The sequence below is a fragment of the Aythya marila genome, assembly GCF_965140915.1.
Source record: "Aythya marila genome assembly, chromosome: 20".
Classification (NCBI taxonomy): domain Eukaryota; kingdom Metazoa; phylum Chordata; class Aves; order Anseriformes; family Anatidae; genus Aythya; species Aythya marila.
Genome location: NC_139061.1, coordinates 8,151,231 through 8,171,977, shown reverse-complemented (window position 1 = coordinate 8,171,977; position 20,747 = coordinate 8,151,231). Strand labels below are relative to the sequence as shown.

Sequence of the window (20,747 nt, the reverse complement as noted above, 5' to 3'; positions counted from 1 at the left end):
CAGTCCCCACGTGGCTTTCATGGTAAAGCAAGGGTTTTATTCAGCAAGGGTCAGGCTTCCAGTTACAGTCTCAGAGGTAAAAGATTACCAGTACACCAAAAAAACAAAATGAAATTATGCACAAGGTCACCAGCTGCTCAGGCTCTTCCTTAGAGCTGGGTCACCGCAGCTCCCCCTTGCTGGTGCCCAGCTCCAGATGCTGCGCACCAACAGTGCCGTGTCCCTGGCGCTCCTGCGGTCCCCATCCGTCACACTCATTTTGTCAGGCTTCTTGCTGCTGTGAGACAGCTTTATATAGGGATCACAGGAGACACGTTACATAGATAACGGGCCCAGTAACGCGTGGCTTTCCTTTGATGTGCTTGTGGCATGATCTCCCCGCGCCCAAGAACTTTTCCATGGGCTCCTGTTTGGAGAGCAGGACAGAGACACTGCCTCCTTCCACCTGCACTGCTGAGGCAGGACCCATGGCTTCAGACTGCATCAGTCCAGCGGACTGATTACCTCTGCATTACCTGGGGTTCATTTGCTTCTGCCTCATTAGTGGGTCAGATGCCTTGGAAGAGAAGAAGTTGCAGCAAGAATAGGAATGCAGGGTGAAAATGATGAGTTACAAGCCCAACGTGCAGCTGAATATAGAGCACTCCTCCTCACGGGAACATCACCTAAAGGGGCACAGAAACATGGCTGAGTCCCACAGAGAAGGAACAGAGCCCTGGGGGGCCATCAGGGAGGTCTGAGGCAATGGTGGATGGAGGATGGGACATGGTGAGGCTCAGGGAATGCAGCTGGGAACATACTCAGGTAGAGAGCAAAGAGCCAAAGCTCACCTTTATCATCACTGCTGCCACAACCCCCAGCAGGGCCAAGAAGATCAGTCCCAAGCGGACCTTGTCAAACCGCTTCAAAATGAAGAACTTGGCCCAATCCAGCTTCTTCTGGCTGCCAGGCGGGTACCGGAGTTTGTTCATACCCTCCATCTTCAGGTCCTTGATCAAGCAGGCACGGCGGTGGGAGAAGGTCTCGAAGCTGTGCTTGCCATGGTAGGCACCCATCCCACTGTTCCCTGGGACACACAACCCGGCCAGGTCACACCACAGGCTTGGCAGGCCAAGCCTCTCACTCATTATGACAGCTGCATTTCTTAACTGCTGTGTTGCAGCCCCAAGGACACAGGGAAAGCTTGCTCACTGTGCTTCTCACACTTGAAAACAGCAGCTGTACTCCCCCAGGGCAGAGAAGCAACAAGGAGCTCTAACAACCCACCAGGAATAAGCGAAGACAACTTGCTGTCTTGAACTGCTGCTGCAGCTCAGGCTGGCTTTGTCCACCCACCCTTGAAATTACAAGGGCACCAGCTCTCTCCTCCCAAGGGCAAGTCCTGCTTTTCCCACTGAACCTATGCTGGGGTGCGGGAGGGCAGGGACAGGGGCTGTTATTTCACACAGAGGAATGTGAAGAGGACACACAGCAACCGGCTGTCAGAAACAGCCAAGAGCTCAGCCCACTGCCCATAGCCAGGCTGTCTCTGCCGCAAAGCCATGGAGGTTCAACCAGCTGCTCATCCCTGGGCAACTGCATCCTACGTGGGGGAACTGGAGCTGCACAGATGTGCCAGAGTTTTCCTCTCAGGGCCAGCATCAATGCTACTCCCACTGCTAATAAGCCATTTCACAAAGGTACCCACTATGAAAATATATTTAATGGGGAAATGCAGCTGAAAGATCCTAAATTGACAAATGGGGATGACCTAGGATCAGACGCTGCTGCTGGGGCACAAAAATCAAGTATAGATAACGGGGACTTACCCACGCCGCCGAAGGGCAGATCCATGACCGTGGAGTGCATGAGGACGTCATTGGCAGTCATACCACCACTAGAGGTCTCCAATATCACCCTTTTGATCAGCTAAACCAAAATGAGAGATGGCACAGAACAGAGGAAAATCAAGGCAGGCCACCATCCCCGTGGCCTTACAAAGGGCACACGGGTGTCAGGGTTGTGCTTGTATCCATTCATACCACATCAGGTAAATATTACAGCTTCAGCAGCTGCTGCTGGTGTATTGGAGAGCCAACAGGGCTGTCCCACCAGACATGGAAACCGTGGTTGCCTACAGAAAACGCTCTGTGGGTGACACGGCTCAGGGCAGGCCTTGGTGGGACATCTCTGTCAGATGACACCTAAAGACATGGCTACGTGTGGTGGCTTTCTGCAGCTGCAGGAGCAGCCCAAAACATTGCCTGGGTCAAGGCTGGTGGAAAGGGAAGGAGCTCAGAGAAGCAGAGGCAAACATGGACACTGAACACACACCCAGACCCAAAAGGTTTTGTTAAGGGTACCCTTAACAAAAGGATACACCCAGGGTACAAGATGTACAAACAGGGAAACCTACATGTCGTTGACTCAGTTTTACATTACCTAAGCATCAGATCAGCAACAGTTGTACTAACAAAACAGAGAGGGAAGGCTCTGGTGCAGACACCTGAGCCTGGGCACAGCTCAGCCCTCCCACACGCTGTGCAGTGGTGTGGTGCCAGTGCCGATCCCTGACCTGAATTCCTGAACCGTCACCTGATCCTAAATGGGGCCAGGGGACTTATGAGGAAGCAGCACCCAGCCGAGACATGGGGAAAAGTACAAGACCAGGGCCCTTCGAGCATGTGCCTGGGCAGCTCTGGCAACTTTGAGGACGTGTCTGACCCACAGGACACAAAAGCTGCAACCCACCCACAAACAGCAGCCAACAGGGCACAGCACCGAGCTGGGCCTGGGAAGGCTGCACCCAGCATCGAGCCACACAGAGCCCTGACCCACCTTCTTCTCGTTGGAGAAGACATAGAGGGCAAGGGGCTTCTCCCGACTGTTGATGAACTCAATGGCTTCGTCCACGCCCTTCACTGACACAATCGGAAGCACCGGCCCAAAGATCTCCTCCTCCATCACCTTGGACTCCGCAGAAACGTCCGTCAGGATGGTGGGTGCTGAGGCAAGCAGAAAAGCACAGAGGACATGAGGTCAGCAGCACAACAGATGGGGTCCGCCACAGGGCCTCTGCCCACCACGCGCCACAGCTACCTATGAAGCAGGAGGCCTCATCCGTCTCTCCCCCGTGCGCGATCTTCTGGCCTTCCAGCAGGCTCACGATCCTCCTGAAGTGGCGCTTGTTGACGATCCTCTCGTAATCCGGAGACTTCTTCACATCTTCCCCGTAGAACTCCTGGCAAAGGCCAGAGCAGAACCAAAGCCCTTCACTCACCTGCACCACGGACGCAGCTACAGAGCCACCATGTCACAAACTGACACCTCCGAGGTGACAGCGGCCACAGCACGAGAGCCTCTGTGCTCACCTGCAGAGTCGCCTTAATGTTCTCCACCACCTGGCTCTGGATGGACGGCTCGCACAGGATGTAGTCCGGGGCAATGCAGGTTTGCCCACAGTTCATGTACTTCCCCCACGTTATCCGCCTACAGCAACAGGGAGACTCAGCCCCTTCTAGTCCCCACTGCCACCCCACTGTCACCTATGAGCCCACAGAAGCCCAGACACGTCCTCCTGCCCCTTCCCCAGGCCCATGACAGCCCGACCTGCAGGCAACAGCCAGGTCGCAGTCCTTGTCGATGTAGCAGGGGCTCTTCCCACCCAGCTCCAGGGTGACGGGCGTCAGGTGCTTGGCAGCCGCTGCCATCACGATTTTGCCCACGGCAGTGTTCCCAGTGTACAGGATGTGGTCGAATCTCTGTGTCAGCAGCTCCGTTGTCTCAGGCACTCCTCCTGTGACCACCGGGTACAGCTCCTGCAGGGACAAGAGACAGACTCACACCAACCCTGACTCAAAGCAAGTACATCCAGAGAGCAGCTCTCCATGAGCCAGACCTGCTTGTGGGCTACACTGCCCATGACATGTAACTCCACTGATTGTACTGCCCCATGCAAATTAGGAAGAAAAAGAGTTGGAGGCCAGGGCTGAGTCAGGCTGTGGAGCTGCTTCCACGCTTTGAAGCCTACACAGGTGACCACCAGGCTCTTCTCTTACTCAGCTCTCTTTCCCCATGTAGAGAACGTGTTAGCTCCTGAGAGTAAACTGCACAGCAAAGCTGTGCTGCAAGTGGAACAGCCTCACTGGAACAGCGCAACTGATGTCAGACAATTGGAGAATTAACAAAGCCCCATGCTGTAAGCACGGCAGGATGTGAAAAGTGAAGTTTGACAGCCACCAAGCAAGCCAGCCCCACACTGGCTCAGGAAGAGCCAGGCACAGCCAGCATCTGGCACAAAATCGTGCTTACCTACAGACCAGCACCCCATACAGCAGGTATTGCAGTGAGAAATACCTGCACAAGCCTTTATGCTGTGATGAACATCAAAAAGACAGGGAGGCTATGTAGGCCCAATAGGCTACATGAAAGCAGGAAGAACATATCAGTGTGTCTCTGTACTCTAGGACTAATTCAACCCTTCCCATATCTTTCACTTAATGCCCTTTGGGAGATAGCAGGCAACTGATTCACCTTTAACACGCTGGGCCCTTTGAAAGCAAGGCAGGTGTTTCCTCAGGACAGTCCCAACATCAGGCACAGAGCCACACTCACCTGGTCCAGGTACTGAGGGAGGATATCAGCGATCAGCTGGGACGTGTGCTCACTGACCTCCGATGGCTTCACCACCACCGCATTGCCTAGGACACAAACCCAGTGCTGCTGCTTAACCTTTGTGCTCCTCTCACCTCCCACAGCCCCCACACAGACCCCTCAGGGGATCTGGGCCACACGTGGATCCCCACCTGCTGCGATGGCCCCGATCAGTGGCTGCACAATCAGGGTGAAGGGGTAGTTCCAGGCCCCAATCACCAGCACCACCCCCAGCGGCTCGGGGTAGATGTACGCCTCGTCCCGCATCGTCAGCAGGTTCTTCTTCACCGGCTGAGGGGCTGCCCAGGATGGCAGCTTCTCCATGACCAGGGCCAGCTCCACCAGCACGCCCAGGATCTCATGGCTGTACGCGTTGTGCCCGCTCTGCAATGACAGGCAGCTCACTGAGGGTGCTGACAACAGGCACCCACCTCCTGCACCCACCATAGCAGCCAGGAGAGGCCACCAAGCTCATCCAGGACCATGTGGGACATCAGGAGAAACCCGGCAGGGCAAAGGCAGCCCCATGGGTTGCTGCTTTTCCCCCAGCTGCCAACCGCCCCTGCGCACAGACCTTGTGCAGATCTGACTGCAGGGCCGCCAGGATCTCCTTCTCCTTCTCCCGCACCATCCGCTCCAGGTTCTTCAGCTGCTGCAGCCTGAACTCCAGCAAGCGGCACCGTCCCGAGCTGAAGGCCGCCCTGGCCCTCCCCACGACCTGCTGCATCCTCTCCATGCCTGCTGGGCGCTGTGAGGAGAGCAATAAACTCATCACACCGCAGGGCCCTGGGCAGACTGCACAAGCTGCCAGGAGGCAGAGGCAGCTTCTCCAGTGCTGGGAACGCTCAACACTGGGCCACCATTGAGAAATGTTGCACCCAGAGCCAGGCTGGGATGTGCTCACCTTGTTGGGTGTCCCCCTGCTCCCAAGGCAGCCACACGGAGCAGCCCCCCCTCCTCCTCACTCTGAGGGCTCCTCTCACAGCAGCTTCCAAGGACAGCTGATGAATCTCCCTGCAGCTGCTTCCTCCTGGCCTAAATCACCTGCTGTCCCCTCCTCTGCTCACAGGTGTGCTCCAAGGAACCGTAACATGGAGATCACTGTGTCCTGCGTGGCAGCAGCTGCAGACTGAGCTGCAAACCAGCAACCAGCCCACTATGGCACAACTGCGAGGCCCTTGCATGACACCACCATTAGGAAACATCGTGGAGGCTTCATCCTGCATCCCAGGGCAGCGTTTCGGCTTTACTTGTGACAAGAAGTTTGCTCACAATCCCTGCCTCATGAAATGAAGTTCTAAGGTTCCCTTGCACCCACTACAATCTGCCCTTCCCCATTCTCTGCCACCGTTGCACAACACCAACCTGAGGCCAACCAAGAAAGAAGATGACTCATTAAAAAAAAGGAAGGGAAAAATGAAAGTTACCTTCAGAGCAGCTTCTCTCCCAGCTGGTCTCCCAGTGCAAGCACGAACAGGGACAAGCCCTTCCCCTGACACAGCTGGAGTGCTCTCCTCCCACGACAGGATATCTGGCTCTGGCCCAGGGCTTAGATAACAAGGCACCCTTTACCCAGATATATCCTCGTGCTGCGAATACACAAGCCGTGAATCGCAGCTTGTTGCTCTGCACGGGAGGCAGCACTGCTCCTTTTTGTCACTTGGGTTCACTGAAGCACTGGGACAGGCAGCAGGGACCCTCGATGGCCTCTCCAGTGCAGGGCGCAGCCGCACTGCTGCGTGTTGTTTGCCATCAGGAGGCACGCAAGCAGCCGTGCTCGTCCCAGGAGGACTGGCGGTGCTGCGATGGCAGCGTTTCAGCTGGGGCAGTGACTCAGAGGCCTGTGCCTGTTTGCAAGACCACGTGGCTTTGCTCTGATTCAGAGCATGAAGCCAGGGGATGTTTTTGTGTGCTGCTGCAGCTGTCGGGAGTCAACAACACAGAGCCTGCGCTATCGTCCAGGTGAAAGCAAATCCCAAACTGGCACCTGTGGGTGGGAGACACAGGATGGATGGATTTCCACAGGGCAGGAGCAGAAATGGTCCAGCCAGTCATACTGATCGTTCCCCGAGAGCAGGGAGACCACCGCGCTGAGGATCTGTGTTTCTGTCCTAGGGCACGTCTGTTAATCAGCTTGACACCTTGCAACACGTCTGCAATGTTTGGCCAGCGCCAGGAGTGGCAGAGGACAGGCAGGATTCCACAGGAGACTGCAGCGACTTAACACACTTGCTTCATTATTTAAGTTCTTAGTGTTTATTTTGTACTTGCAAAATATATAATTAAAAATAGTTATTGTATGGATTTTCACCAGACATGAAGAAATCCCACCTCCTGCACAGTGAATACAATTTTCTAAGAATTACTTCCTCTTCCTTTCATCACTTTAAATTTTATTTAAACAACATTTACTAAGTCCTTTCATCTTAAATTTCTCCAGTATTGTCTCCCCAAGCTAGAACAGGTCCTCTGTTATAACCCAGTGCAAGATTATAGCAGACCCAGAAGTTCAAACACAAAGGAGTACACGCACTTCCTGTAATTGTTTCCCCTTCAAAGACTCCAACCAGGAACAGGTTTTTCATGATTACCACTTCTCTCTACAGACCACGAAGTTTGTTTGTTTCTTGTTTTTTTTTTTTGTACGAGCATAAGATATTCTTATTAGTAAAATATGAGCAGTGCATATACCTTCTTTGTTATCTTCTAATTGTCAAATAATTGTTAAGAGGCACGTGGTGAAAACCAGAGCCCCAAAAAGGGTGGCAGCCTGCATTACCTGACCAGCTACGGATGATTCTTGCTCATAGGGACCTGGGAATATTTCACCTCAATTAGAAGGCAAGCTTGGTTTGTTCATAACCTTCACTATGGGCACAAATCATCAGCCAGCACAGCAGGAGCACAGCCTCAGACTTGTCACCAAGAGGGTGGCTGTTTGGAGCACGACAGAAGAGCAACCATCCCAAAAACTGCAGGGAAAACGTCAGCCCAGCGACAGCTGAAACATGAGCTCCTGTTTGTCACTGAAGGAAGCGAAGCAGTTTGGTGTAAGACACAGGGTGTGTGTTCCTGGAAGCTGTGCTCTGCACGGCACGGGCTGGTGGTAGGTACTGGTGTTTCTTGCTCTTCTGTTCTCCTTTTGAGAGCTTGTACCCAAAGGTCCCTTTCTTTCATTACGGCCTTTTAGTAAACATGAGTCCAAGGCTTCTCTCTGTTTAGTGCCTTCCCAGGGCTACTCTTTGTGCTCAACAGCTCACTGAAATAATCCAGCTCAAAAAGGAAAAAAGGAAAAAAAAAAAAAAAAGACTTAAAGAAACAGACACAAAGTGAGCACTCAGAATATCTTGCACATGGGTTACGGTGTCTTCTCCTCTCTTCACTAGTAAGCCATCTGTGAAAGCAAAAAACACCACCGTCCTGTGATGAAGTTGTTGAAACAAAACCATTTGTCTTTTTAGAACAGCATGAAGCAAAGCCCCTTCCTTCCCTTCTGCTTCCCCAGGGTGTCACTGGCACCAGCTCACTCGCCTCCTGTCCCCACGGCATGCACACACTGCTGGTTATCTTGGACAACGAACGAGCTCTGACTGCTGCCAGGGAAAGCATTGCTCTCTGGTGCCAGGGGGAACCTCTCCAAGCCCCACATTCACTACTCTAACAAAGCTTCGCCCAATTTCAAACCAGGTCTGCACACAGGAAAAGAAAAAGATGCCTACCTCACTGTAACAGCAACAGCAGAGCTCTGAAACCTGCTGCTCCTTATCACCCACTGAGCCAGCCCAGCCTCTGAACAGCCAGCACAATCAAGAGAGCTTTTCTCTTCAGCACAGACTGGTGACTCTGAGAAAACCCAAATGATTTCAAGATGCTGTGAGTTCCCCCTCTTCACTGAGAAGTCTTTCACCTAGGCAGGGCTTGCTTCCCTGGCTGTTACTGCAAGGCCTGAGCCAGTTGTTGGCTCTTGCACTTCCTCCTGCACTCAAACGTGGAGAAAAGTGATTTCCTCCTGCTGGTTGGGCTCCTGCACCTCCCCTCACAGCAGTAACAACACGGAACAACAAACTGCCATCTCCTTTTTGAGCAATGGCTGCTCCCTTAAGGCTACTACATCCCCAGGGCAGGGCCAGGAAGGATGCTCAGCTGAGCTCTGCAAGGAGCAGCCACACAGGCATGCATAGCGCCTGGTCTGCAGCCACAGAGAAACAACGTGAGGCAAGCTTGGAGTTTCAGATCTTATTGCTCCACCTCAGGAGGCATCCTGAGTCCTCCAGCCGCTGCTAGCAGGCTTCTGCTTCCTGCACAGACGTGAGGACATCCAATCCTTCCTCATTACCCAACTGGAAACAGGGGAGGAAAGATAAATAACTGAGCTGAGGTCAGAAAGGGGCTGCAACCAGGCAATGAACAAGAGCTTGTCACAGACCCCAGCTTCATATCACAGCCCCACCTATGCACTGCCCTGCTGAAGTCACACCTAATGAAATCAAACCTAAGAGACCTGCCCAAAATACACCAAACTCTGTGTACCTCTGCAGGGAGTTTCTCAGAGGTGTCACCACCCAGGGCAGAGCAAGAAATAGTACATAAACCTAGGAAATTCCTCTAAGGACATTCCTATTCTAGATATCATATGCAAGAGTGAAAACAGATTTTAGTAATTTCAGATAGGCCAGATATCGTGTCAGGACAAAAAAAAACAAACAGGCCAGGCTCTAAGAAAGGACTGCAATTGCAAAACTGGCAGCAGATAAGATGAACTGCACATGCACTCGGGTAGAGAGCAAAGAGCCAAAGCTCACCTTTATCACCACTGCTGCCACAACCCCCAGCAGGGCCAAGAAGATCAGTCCCAAGTGGCCCTTGTTAAACCGCTTCAGAACGAAGAACTTGGCCCAATCCAGCTTCTTCTGGCTGCCAGGCGGGTACCGGAGTTTGTTTGTGCCCTCCATCTTCAGGTCCTTGATCAAGCAGGCGCGGCGGTGGGAGAAGGTCTCAAAGCTGTGCTTGCCGTGGTAGGCACCCATCCCGCTGTTCCCTAGGACACAAAACCAAGCCAGGTCACACCACAGGCTTGGCAGGCCAAGACTTTGGCTACCTGTGGCCACCAGCATGGCAAGCAGGAACATAGGAAAGTTTCCATTGCTGGCCAGCTGCAGTGCAAGTTATCTACCCGCAGTTTGGCTTGCTGCAGGTCTAAAGCATAACTTTTTCCCTATATTCCTGCTGGGGGGCTGTGTCCTTCCTCTCCACAGAACCTCTCAGTCTCTAAGATGTCCACCTGCACTCCATTTCTCATCTTCCTCACCCTCCTTTGACTGCACAGACTCCAGGATTTCAGTGTGTCCCTGTAGGTGCTGTTCCCTATGCGTCTGAGCCATGCCCAGCACTCCCCTGGATCTTGATCCCTCCCTCAAAACGCCACACATGCCTCCGAGACCCGACCCATGCTGTATGAAAAGGGTTTCTCCTGAGCTCCCTGGCAGAGTACACTTCTGCTTCTCAGTCCCCACACAGCATTTGATGGTCACAGCAGAAGAACGCTGCTGCCTCACCACCAGTTTGTGAGCATCGTGACATCCAAACCCTTTTCTAGAAAGCTCAACTAGCTTCCTGGAAAACTAATAGAAAGAAATTAAATGAATCTGCACTAAATGCTTCAATCCTCCCAAAAACACATACCAAACATACTTCCCTCTCATGGCCCCTCTCCTAAGGGACTTGTAGGATTTGTTGTTGTTACTGAGACCTGCTATACAGAGGCCCTTCACATGTGACAGACTCAGAGTACCGGGCACACGAACCACTGCAGTGCTGTGGCACAAGCACCAAGTCACAACACTTCAGGAGCCCCAGAAACTCACCGACACCACCAAAGGGTAAGGTTGAGAGGAAGAAATGCATGATAACATCATTTCCAGTAACGCCCCCACTGGAGGTTTCTGAGATGACTCTCTTGATTACCTGACAGAAGAAAAAACAACAACAAAATTACAAAGGCCCAGCAGAGACCAGACGTCATCAATCAGCACTGGGAAGGGAGCCATGCGACAGTAGGCCCTTACTTTCACTTTCTCTGGCTGACACCTCAGACAAGCCCTCTCCACACAAGACTACTTGAAATGGAAAAGCTGGAAACACAAGAACCCTCCTCCACAGCAAAACATTCAAAGTCCCCAGGATCACTGCATGGCGACCTAGATTCCAAGCAGGAAATTCAGCCTTTTATCTACCCCTGTTTCACAACACCATGTAGATCCTGAGTGCTTCAGCATGTGCCCTGGGGGCTCTGGCAACTCTCCCTGCGGACACACCTGTCCCACAGGACACAAAAGCTGCAACCCACCCACACACAGCAGCCAACAGGGCCCAGCACCAAGCCGGGCCTGGGACGGCTGCACCCAGCATCGAGCTGCACAGAGCCCTGACCCACCTTCTTGTCGTTGGAGAAGACATAGAGGGCAAGGGGCTTCTCCCGACTGTTGATGAACTCAATGGCTTCGTCCACGCCCTTCACTGACACAATCGGAAGCACCGGCCCAAAGATCTCCTCCTCCATCACCTTGGACTCCGCAGAAACGTCCGTCAGGATGGTGGGTGCTGAGGCAAGCAGAAAAGCACAGAGGACATGAGGTCAGCAGCACAACAGATGGGGTCCGCCACAGGGCCTCTGCCCACCACATGCCACAGCTACCTATGAAGCAGGAGGCCTCATCCGTCTCCCCCCCGTGCGCGATCTTCTGGCCTTCCAGCAGGCTCACGATCCTCCTGAAGTGGCGCTTGTTGACGATCCTCTCGTAATCCGGAGACTTCTTCACATCTTCCCCGTAGAACTCCTGGCAAAGGCCAGAGCAGAACCAAAGCCCTTCACTCACCTGCACCACGGACGCGGCTACAGAGCCACCATGTCACAAACTGACACTTCCAAGGTGACAGCGGCCACAGCACGAGAGCCTCTGTGCTCACCTGCAGAGTCGCCTTAATGTTCTCCACCACCTGGCTCTGGATGGACGGCTCGCACAGGATGTAGTCCGGGGCAATGCAGGTTTGCCCACAGTTCATGTACTTCCCCCACGTTATCCGCCTACAGCAACAGGGAGACTCAGCCCCTTCTAGTCCCCACTGCCACCCCACCGTCACCTATGAGCCCACAGAAGCCCAGACACGTCCTCCTGCCCCTTCCCCAGGCCCATGACAGCCTGACCTGCAGGCAACAGCCAGGTCGCAGTCCTTGTCGATGTAGCAGGGGCTCTTCCCACCCAGCTCCAGGGTGACGGGCGTCAGGTGCTTGGCAGCCGCTGCCATCACGATTTTGCCCACGGCAGTGTTCCCAGTGTACAGGATGTGGTCGAATCTCTGTGTCAGCAGCTCCGTTGTCTCAGGCACTCCTCCTGTGACCACCGGGTACAGCTCCTGCAGGGATGAGCAACAACCTCACACCGACCCTGACTCAAAGCAAGTACATCCAGAGAGCAGCTCTCCATGAGGCAAACTCGCTTTTGGGCTAGGCTGCAACCTGGGCTCCTTCTAACAACATGAAACTCCACTGATTGCACAGCCCCATACAAACTAGGAAAAAACTAAGTTGGAGGCCAGGGCTGAGTCCGGCTGTGGAGCTGCTTCCATGCTTTGAAGCCTACAGCATGGGTGACCACCAGGCTCTCCCCTAGCCTGGGGCAGCTGCACTGGGGCAGCGAAGAGATAACGACGAACAACACACCTTATGCAAAGCTGCACTCACCCGGTCCAGGTACTGAGGGAGGATATCAGCAATCAGCTGGGACGTGTGCTCACTGACCTCCGACGGCTTCACCACCACCGCATTGCCTAGGACACAAACCCAGTGCTGCTGCTCAACCTTTGTGCTCCTCTCACCTCCCACAGCCCCCACACAGACCCCTCAGGGGACCTGGGCCACATGTGGATCCCCACCTGCTGCGATGGCCCCGATCAGTGGCTGCATGACCAGGACGAAGGGGTAGTTCCAGGCCCCAATCACCAGCACCACCCCCAGCGGCTCGGGGTAGATGTACGCCTCGTCCCGCATCGTCAGCAGGTTCTTCTTCACCGGCTGAGGGGCTGCCCAGGATGGCAGCTTCTCCATGACCAGGGCCAGCTCCCCCAGTACTCCCATGATCTCATGGCTGTACGCGTTGTGCCCGCTCTGCAACGACAGGCAGCTTGCAAAGAGTGCTGACAGCGGGCACCCATGGGTGGCCCCTGAGCTCACTGAGCTGCACAAGCGCCGTTCAAGGCCAGGTTCACTGGGTCCTCGCCATGCTGATCCCGTGGGTGCCACCCTGCCCATGGCAGGGGGTCGGAGCTGGATGGTCTTTAAGCCCCCTCCCAGCCCAAGCCCTTTCACCACTCAACGATCAAGATAAAGCCCAGGGGCTGCCGCTTTTCCCCCAGCTGCCAACCGCCCCTGCGCACAGACCTTGTGCAGATCTGACTGCAGGGCCGCCAGGATCTCCTTCTCCTTCTCCCGCACCATCCGCTCCAGGTTCTTCAGCTGCTGCAGCCTGAACTCCAGCGAGCGGCACCGTCCCGAGCTGAAGGCCGCCCTGGCCCTCCCCACGACCTGCTGCATCCTCTCCATGCCCGCTCCCTGCTCGGGGCCGTGCGGGCAGTGCCGGTGTCCCCTTGTCCCCTGCCCCCTGTCCCCGTCCCTCCCTCCCCGGCCGCTCCGCCCCGGAATGGAAGCGGCGCGAGGGGCGGGGCTCAGAGCGATGGGGGCGGGGCTTTGGCTGCAGGGGGCGGGGCCAGCGCGGCTTTTCCCGCGGGTCGCGGTCGTGCGTCGGCAGCGCCGGGGCAGGGGCAAAGTCCCCCCGTGCCGGGTCCCTTATCTAGCAGGGGAGGTGGCACGGGGCGGCCTCTCCCCTGTCTGCCGTGGCATCTCGGCCTTGAGCCGTGGGGCCCTTCCAGCTCCCCCTGCTCCGGGGGGACGCAGAGGCTGCGGTCGCTGGCAGCCGAGGAAGAGCCGGGCCCTGAAATCACACGTGGGGGGCACGGGGGCAAAAGAAGCAAGAGCAGGGGGCTGAGCGGCGAGCAGCGTAACCTTGAGGCAGCTCTCATGTGGTGAACGCGAGTCACACATCCAGGGAAGGGCGCTGACCCAAGGTCAGGCTCATTCCCGTGAAATCAGTCCCGCACCAACTCCCAGGAACTGCAGCGGGTTACTGGGAACTTAGTGCAGAGGTGTTACTCACTGTCATCTCAGATGGCACACTTCCTCAGGCAGCATACCTGACACTCCTACAGAGGCCGTATGTATTATTGTGAAGCTCCTCAGCCAAAACCATGCCCAGCTAATTCTGCACCTGCTCACTCTCACCTCGCTGCCATGCAGGGCCAGGAGCCAGCTGCTCATGCCCCCAAGATGGGGCTGCAGCAGAGCATTTGCTGCCCAGCAGCTCCCAGGCACCCCGCATCTACGCCCAGCCCCCCCGGACCCCTGCTCCCCTCACATCAGCTCCAGCTCCACGCTGTTTTCCCAGATCAGTGTCTCTCCAAGGGCAGGACACAAGCTTAAGCCCAAGATGCTGTGCCTGAGCTGCCGCTCCCCCCGACACAAAGCCTGCCTTTCCTGCAGCTGGGTGGCTTTGCAAACAACTTGCGGGTTGTGGCTCAGCCAGCACACGAACATTTCACAAGCGATTGCACAAACCTCAGCAGTAACCAGCCTGCGGTGGAAAAGAGTGATAAGCAACTGCCCGTACTTGCACGCAGCAGGCACAATGTAAAGAAAACCAGGCTGTGCTTGATGGCTCCTTTGCACTGTGATAGATGAAAAGGAGCTGGGCTTACACTCAAGACAACACAAGGAGGAAAAGTGGGAACTTTTCTCATAGGAGCAACACCTTGTGAACACGCTCTCCTTGATCCTATTTAGTGCGCTTGCACACAGGTTATGTTGAAGCTCTGTCCATGTGCCGTGCTGCCTGAGAGTCCAAAAAAAAAATTAGACAAGGGGTTCGTGCTACTGCAGCCAGAGGAAGAGTCTGTGAACTCTGGGAGTAGAGCATTGCGGTGTGCAGTGAGCACACCCACAAGAGGGTGTCTGCAGGAACACCGAGACCATTACTTACCTGTGCTTTCCACAGTGGCCGTTTTCCAGTCTGCTCTCCTGCTTGAAAATTCTCCCCCTTCAGCCAAAGAATTTCCATTCCACTGCAGCGCTGCTCGTGCTTGGCAGCACACAGAGCAGGCAAACATCGCAGCCTGCATCTCATCCTGGGGCCCAAGACTGCTACCGGGCCATGCCCTCACAGAAACCTGAGGCTCCTCTGTACTGACAGGAGTGACAGAGCAGCACCGTGATGCCATCCTGGGAGATGGCCCCTTGGCCTTGGCAGGGGCATCTTTTAGCCAGCTGTGGACCAGAAACAAGCTGAGGTTGCTTTATGTGTTGCAAAATACCAGCTGAGTCTCCTGGAATGGCGCCGAGTGAGAACTTATCTTGTGACAAGCATTTCTAAACAAATAATGCTGACTTGCAGCCCTGCTGTACTACCATAAGCCAAAAAAACCCACTCAACACCAAAGGTTTATTGCCCATTGAGACACTTGTTCTCTTTCTATGTTATATAGAAAATTTTATGAAATTCATTAGTTGGTGAAATGACAAATCTACCCAGACTGTTTAGGTATTACATGAATAGTTAAACATCCAGATTCACGTTTTCCAGTACAATACAAGAAAGATGTCAGGCACTACTGATGATTATCAATCCCATTTTGAACTAGCAGAAACTTTGCCTACAAAGATGTGGCAGAAAGGTGCCTTATTAATAGCCCTGCTGTTTGAAAAGCTGCAATAAATGTTCATCTCCTACACATGGTATCTTTCATATCTAATGAGCCACAAACATGAAATTCACAGAAATCACTTCAACGACAGTCCAACTCAGACCTTGCTAAACCGCTTCAAAATGAAGAACTTGGCCCAATCCAGCTTCTTCTGGCTGCCAGGCGGGTACCGGAGTTTGTTCATGCCCTCCATCTTCAGGTCCTTGATCAAGCAGGCGCGGCGGTGGGAGAAGGTCTCAAAGCTGTGCTTGCCGTGGTAGGCGCCCATCCCGCTGTTCCCTGGGACACACAACCCGGCCAGGTCACACCACAGGCTGTGCCAGTCAAACCTTTGGCTACTTGTGGCCACCAGCACGGCAAGCAGGAACATAGGAAAGTTTCCATTGCTGGCCAGCTGCAGTGCAAGTTACCTATCCACATTTTGGCTTGCTGTAGTTTCAAAGCTTAACTTCTCCCCTATATTCCTGCAGGGAGGATGTGTCCTTCCTCTCTGCAGAACTTCCCGGTCTCTAAGGTGTCCATCTGCACCCTCCCTCCAGCAGTTACTGCTGATCACCCTGTTCACAACTAATGCTTTGAAAACACCTTTCACATTAGCCTATGCTACGTGCTTCAATCCTCCCAACAACACATACCAAACATACTTCCCTCTCTTATTCTCTCATGTTTCCTCTCCCTTAAGAGACTTGTAGAATTTGTAGTTGTTACTGAGACCTGCTATACAAAGACCCTTCACATGTGACAGGCGCAGGAGTAGCTGGGCACAAGCCAACCACTGCAGTGCTGTGGCACAAGCACCAAGTCACAACACTTCAGGAGCCCCAGAAACTCACCAACACCACCAAAGGGTAAGGTTGAGAGGAAGTAATGCATGATGACATCATTTCCAGTAACGCCCCCACTGGAGGTTTCTGAGATGACTCTCTTGATTACCTGACAGAAGAAAAAACAACAACAAAATTACAAAGGCCCAGCAGAGACCAGACGTCATCAATCAGCACTGGGAAGGGAGCCATGCGACAGTAGGCCCTTACTTTCACTTTCTCTGGCTGACACCTCAGACAAGCCCTCTCCACACAAGACTACTTGAAATGGAAAAGCTGGAAACACAAGAACCCTCCTCCACAGCAAAACATTCAAAGTCCCTAGGATCACTGCATGGCGACCTAGATTCCAAGCAGGAAATTCAGCCTTTTATCTACCCCTGTTTCACAACACCATGTAGATCCTGAGTGCTTCAGCATGTGCCCTGGGGGCTCTGGCAACTCTCCCTGCGGACACACCTGTCCCACAGGACACAAAAGCTGCAACCCACCCACACACAGCAGCCAACAGGGCCCAGCACCAAGCCGGGCCTGGGACGGCTGCACCCAGCATCGAGCCACACAGAGCCCTGACCCACCTTCTTGTCGTTGGAGAAGACATAGAGGGCAAGGGGCTTCTCCCGACTGTTGATGAACTCAATGGCTTCGTCCACGCCCTTCACTGACACAATCGGAAGCACCGGCCCAAAGATCTCCTCCTCCATCACCTTGGACTCCGCAGAAACGTCCGTCAGGATGGTGGGTGCTGAGGCAAGCAGAAAAGCACAGAGGACATGAGGTCAGCAGCACAACAGATGGGGTCCGCCACAGGGCCTCTGCCCACCACGCGCCACAGCTACCTATGAAGCAGGAGGCCTCATCCGTCTCTCCCCCGTGCGCGATCTTCTGGCCTTCCAGCAGGCTCACGATCCTCCTGAAGTGGCGCTTGTTGACGATCCTCTCGTAATCCGGAGACTTCTTCACATCTTCCCCGTAGAACTCCTGGCAAAGGCCAGAGCAGAACCAAAGCCCTTCACTCACCTGCAGCACGGACGCGGCTACAGAGCCACCATGTCACAAACTGACACCTCCGAGGTGACAGCGGCCACAGCACGAGAGCCTCTGTGCTCACCTGCAGAGTCGCCTTAATGTTCTCCACCACCTGGCTCTGGATGGACGGCTCGCACAGGATGTAGTCCGGGGCAATGCAGTTTTGCCCACAGTTCATGTACTTCCCCCACGTTATCCACCTACAGCAACAGGGAGACTCAGCCCCTTCTAGTCCCCACTGCCACCCCACCGTCACCTATGAGCCCACAGAAGCCCAGACACGTCCTCCTGCCCCTTCCCCAGGCCCATGACAGCCCGACCTGCAGGCAACGGCCAGGTCGCAGTCCTTGTCGATGTAGCAGGGGCTCTTCCCACCCAGCTCCAGGGTGACGGGCGTCAGGTGCTTGGCAGCCGCTGCCATCACGATTTTGCCCACAGCAGTGTTCCCGGTGTAGAGGATGTGGTCGAATCTCTGTGTCAGCAGCTCCGTTGTCTCAGGCACTCCTCCCGTGACCACCGGGTACAGCTCCTGCAGGGATGAGCGACAACCTCACACCGACCCTGACTCAAAGCAAGTACATCCAGAGAGCAGCTCTCCATGAGGCAAACTCGCTTTTGGGCTAGGCTGCAACTTGGGCTCCTTCTAACAACATGAAACTCCACTGATTGCACAGCCCCATACAAACTAGGAAGAAACTGAGTTGGAGGCCAGGGCTGAGTCATGCTGTCAAGCTTCTTCCTCACTTTGCAGACAACAGCATGAGTGACCACCAGGCTCTCCCCTTCCTCAGCTCTCTCTCCCCACCTAGAGAATGTTTTTAGTTCCTGAGAGCAAATTGTACGGCAGAGCTGTGCTGCAAGTGGAACAGCCTCTCTAGAACAGGGCAACAGATGTCAGACAATGCTTCAGCTCCTGGCGGTATATGAGCATGTTGGGGTTCCTCTGGTCTGGAGCAGCTGCACTGGAGCAGCCACGAGATGGCGTGGAACAACGAGTGCAGTGCAAAACAACACTCACCTCATCCAGGTACTGGGGGAGGAGATCTGCCAACAGCTGGGATGTGTGCTCACTGACCTCTGACGGCTTCACTACCACCGCATTGCCTAGGAGACAAACCCAGTGCTGCTGCTCAACCCTTGCAATCTTCTCACCTCCCATGGCCCCCATACAGACCCAGACCCCATGCAGGTCCCCACCTGCTGCAATAGCTCCGATCAGCGGCTGCAAAACCAGCATGAAGGGGTAGTTCCAGGCACCGATCACCAGCACCACCCCCAGCGGCTCGGGGTAGATGTACGCCTCGTCCCGCATCGTCAGCAGGTTCTTCTTCACCGGCTGAGGGGCTGCCCATGATGGCAAATTCTCCATGGCCAGGGCCAGCTCCACCAGCACTCCCATAACCTCGTGGCTGTACGCATTGTGCCCACACTGCAACAACAGGCAGCTCACTGACGGTGCTGACAGCGGGCACTCACCTCCTGCACCCATGGGTGGCCACTGAGCTCATCCAGCTGCACAAGTGCCATTCCAGGTCCTGGCCATGCTGATCCCGTGGGTGCCACCCTGCCCATGGCAGGGGGTCGGAGCTGGATGGTCTTTAAGTCCCCTCCCAGCCCACGCCCTTTCACCACTCAACCATCAGGAGACAACCCAGGGGTGCCACTTTTCCCCCAGCTGCCAACCGCCCCTGCGCACAGACCTTGTGCAGATCCGACTGCAGGGCCGCCAGGATCTCCTTCTCCTTCTCCCGCACCATCCGCTCCAGGTTCTTCAGCTGCTGCAGCCTGAACTCCAGCGAGCGGCACCGTCCCGAGCTGAAGGCCGCCCTGGCCCTCCCCACGACCTGCTGCATCCTCTCCATGCCCGCTGGGCGCTGCGGGGACCCGGAGCCTGCCCGTGGGTGCCTGCGAGCCCCCGGCACCCCCTGATGCGGGACGGACCCAGCCCCGGAGCCGCTCCCCGGTCCCCGGCGAATGGAAGCAGCGGGCGGGGCTCGGGGGGCGTGGCCTGTGCGTTAGGGGCGGGTCCTGGGGCTCGGGGGCGGGGCCTGGGGACAAAACTCGCGGGAAAAGGCCCCAGAGGAGGGGGCGCAGCGGCAGCGCCCGCAGTCCCCGGAGGGTCCCGGTCGGGGCCGAGCCCCCCGGTGCTGCCGGTGCCGGGTCCCCGGGGGCTGTGCCCGGCCGGGGGAAGGCAGCGGCCCCGCCTGGAGGCAGTGAAGGTGGGAGCTGTTTCTGGGAAAGGCATTACCGGCAGGAGAAGCGTGAGGTAAGCAGTGCCGGAGGTTCTCTGATCGCCAGGAGTAGGCAAAGAGCAGCAGGAGAGGTTTGATTGAGAATCTGCGCTGCTGCCCCTCTTCCCTCCTTGCCTAGCAGCCTCTTGCTCCAGCTCCCCTCCTGCAGTCAGCTCTAGCAAGGCACCGTTGTTGATTCCCTTCCCCAAAAGCAGCCAGTAGAACCTGCTGAAGGAGGACCTTGCCTTACAGGATAAGATATGCAGCGTTTGCTTTCAAGAGTCCACCGAATAAAGCAGCTCTTTTATACATATTTTATTAGCTCACACACCATCCTGACATAACCAAGTTTTTAGCCAGGCTGGCAATCCTAAATTCCCACTTAAATGTGTATCCTGTGTACAGCTCCAAGTGTTTACTCCTAAATTACATCATCTGGGTGGTGGCACAACAAGCCAGGCAGATACAAAAGCTCAAATAACACTCCATAAAAAAAAGCAAGTGCAGAAAACTAACAACAGGGAGGAGCTTTAAGGAACCTACAAGAATAAATGTGTCTCAGTTCATTTATGGCATCACTTGTTTTGAAAGCTACGGCTGATCTCACATTTGCAAGAACAAGATACTCTGCAGTACAAAGCTGTGGTCTGTGGGCTGCATTGTAGACATAGCTGGAGCACGGAAAATGTGAAAGAGCCACAAAGAAACAATGAAAATGATTGGCACGAAGACTGCAACAAGACTCAACAGCACCACTGGCATTTCATTTGCTTTCAGCTGAAGGGGAGGGGGAGCCTGCCACATACAATAGGCTATTGAAAAAGGTGTTTGTCCAAAGCAGCAGTGCCAAGAGTCAAGGAGACTGGGCTCCAACTGACTTCAAGAGAAGGGTTACTGAGATATACTTCCTTGACCTACAGAAAGGAGGAGCAAAACATGCAGTTCTACTGAAAAGCCACAGCTAGGGTTATGGCTCAGGTTGGACAGTCAAAAAAAAAAAAAAAAAAGTCAGTGACAAGCAGAGTTCAGAGCAAATGACAAAAAGACAAAGGATCAAAATTAAAAAACAACCAAACCAAACAAAACAAAAACAGAAGCAGCAACACGAGTCAAATGAGGCAGGTCACAAGCCAGATCACAAGTCAGCCTGTCTGAATTTCAAAGCCTCAACAAGCTCTGAAAGCAAGTGTCCAGCTTTACTTGATCTACACCAAGGAGAAAG

The 20,747-nt window shown here is 54.5% G+C and overlaps 2 protein-coding genes across 7 annotated transcripts; both read right to left on the bottom strand.

Moving 5' to 3' along the window:
• Positions 1-15: 15 nt before the first annotated feature.
• LOC309885851 (aldehyde dehydrogenase family 3 member A2-like) lies at positions 16-6,460 on the bottom strand. Of its 3 annotated transcripts, XR_014318858.1 has the most exons (12): positions 6,060-6,460; positions 5,207-5,380; positions 4,785-5,016; positions 4,594-4,679; positions 3,589-3,797; positions 3,351-3,468; positions 3,079-3,220; positions 2,818-2,984; positions 1,809-1,908; positions 831-1,066; positions 516-665; positions 16-406 (listed from the first exon to the last, which is right to left on the bottom strand). XR_014318858.1 is itself a non-coding variant. In XM_082776197.1 (11 exons), exons 2-11 carry the CDS (start codon positions 5,366-5,368, stop codon positions 651-653), a joined length of 1,467 nt encoding a protein of 488 aa, XP_082632323.1. In that variant the 5' UTR covers positions 5,369-5,380; positions 6,060-6,459; the 3' UTR covers positions 16-650. The 3 variants fall into 3 exon arrangements, 2 of the variants coding, with proteins under 2 accessions (XP_082632323.1, XP_082632324.1); XM_082776197.1 differs by having other exon boundaries at positions 16-665; positions 6,060-6,459; XM_082776198.1 differs by lacking the exon at positions 6,060-6,460 and adding an exon at positions 5,537-5,845 and having other exon boundaries at positions 16-665.
• A 787-nt stretch (positions 6,461-7,247) lies between these two features.
• Positions 7,248-19,277, bottom strand: LOC309885849 (aldehyde dehydrogenase family 3 member A2-like). Of its 4 annotated transcripts, none has more exons than XM_082776190.1 (11): positions 18,995-19,277; positions 12,565-12,796; positions 12,374-12,459; positions 11,837-12,045; positions 11,599-11,716; positions 11,327-11,468; positions 11,066-11,232; positions 10,497-10,596; positions 9,435-9,670; positions 8,352-8,475; positions 7,248-8,026 (listed from the first exon to the last, which is right to left on the bottom strand). In XM_082776190.1, exons 1-10 carry the CDS (start codon positions 19,154-19,156, stop codon positions 8,398-8,400), a joined length of 1,530 nt encoding a protein of 509 aa, XP_082632316.1. In that variant the 5' UTR covers positions 19,157-19,277; the 3' UTR covers positions 7,248-8,026; positions 8,352-8,397. The 4 variants fall into 4 exon arrangements, with proteins under 4 accessions (XP_082632316.1, XP_082632315.1, XP_082632317.1 ...); XM_082776189.1 differs by lacking the exon at positions 18,995-19,277 and adding an exon at positions 13,070-13,270; XM_082776191.1 differs by lacking the exons at positions 8,352-8,475; positions 18,995-19,277 and adding an exon at positions 13,070-13,270.
• Positions 19,278-20,747: the final 1,470 nt, after the last annotated feature.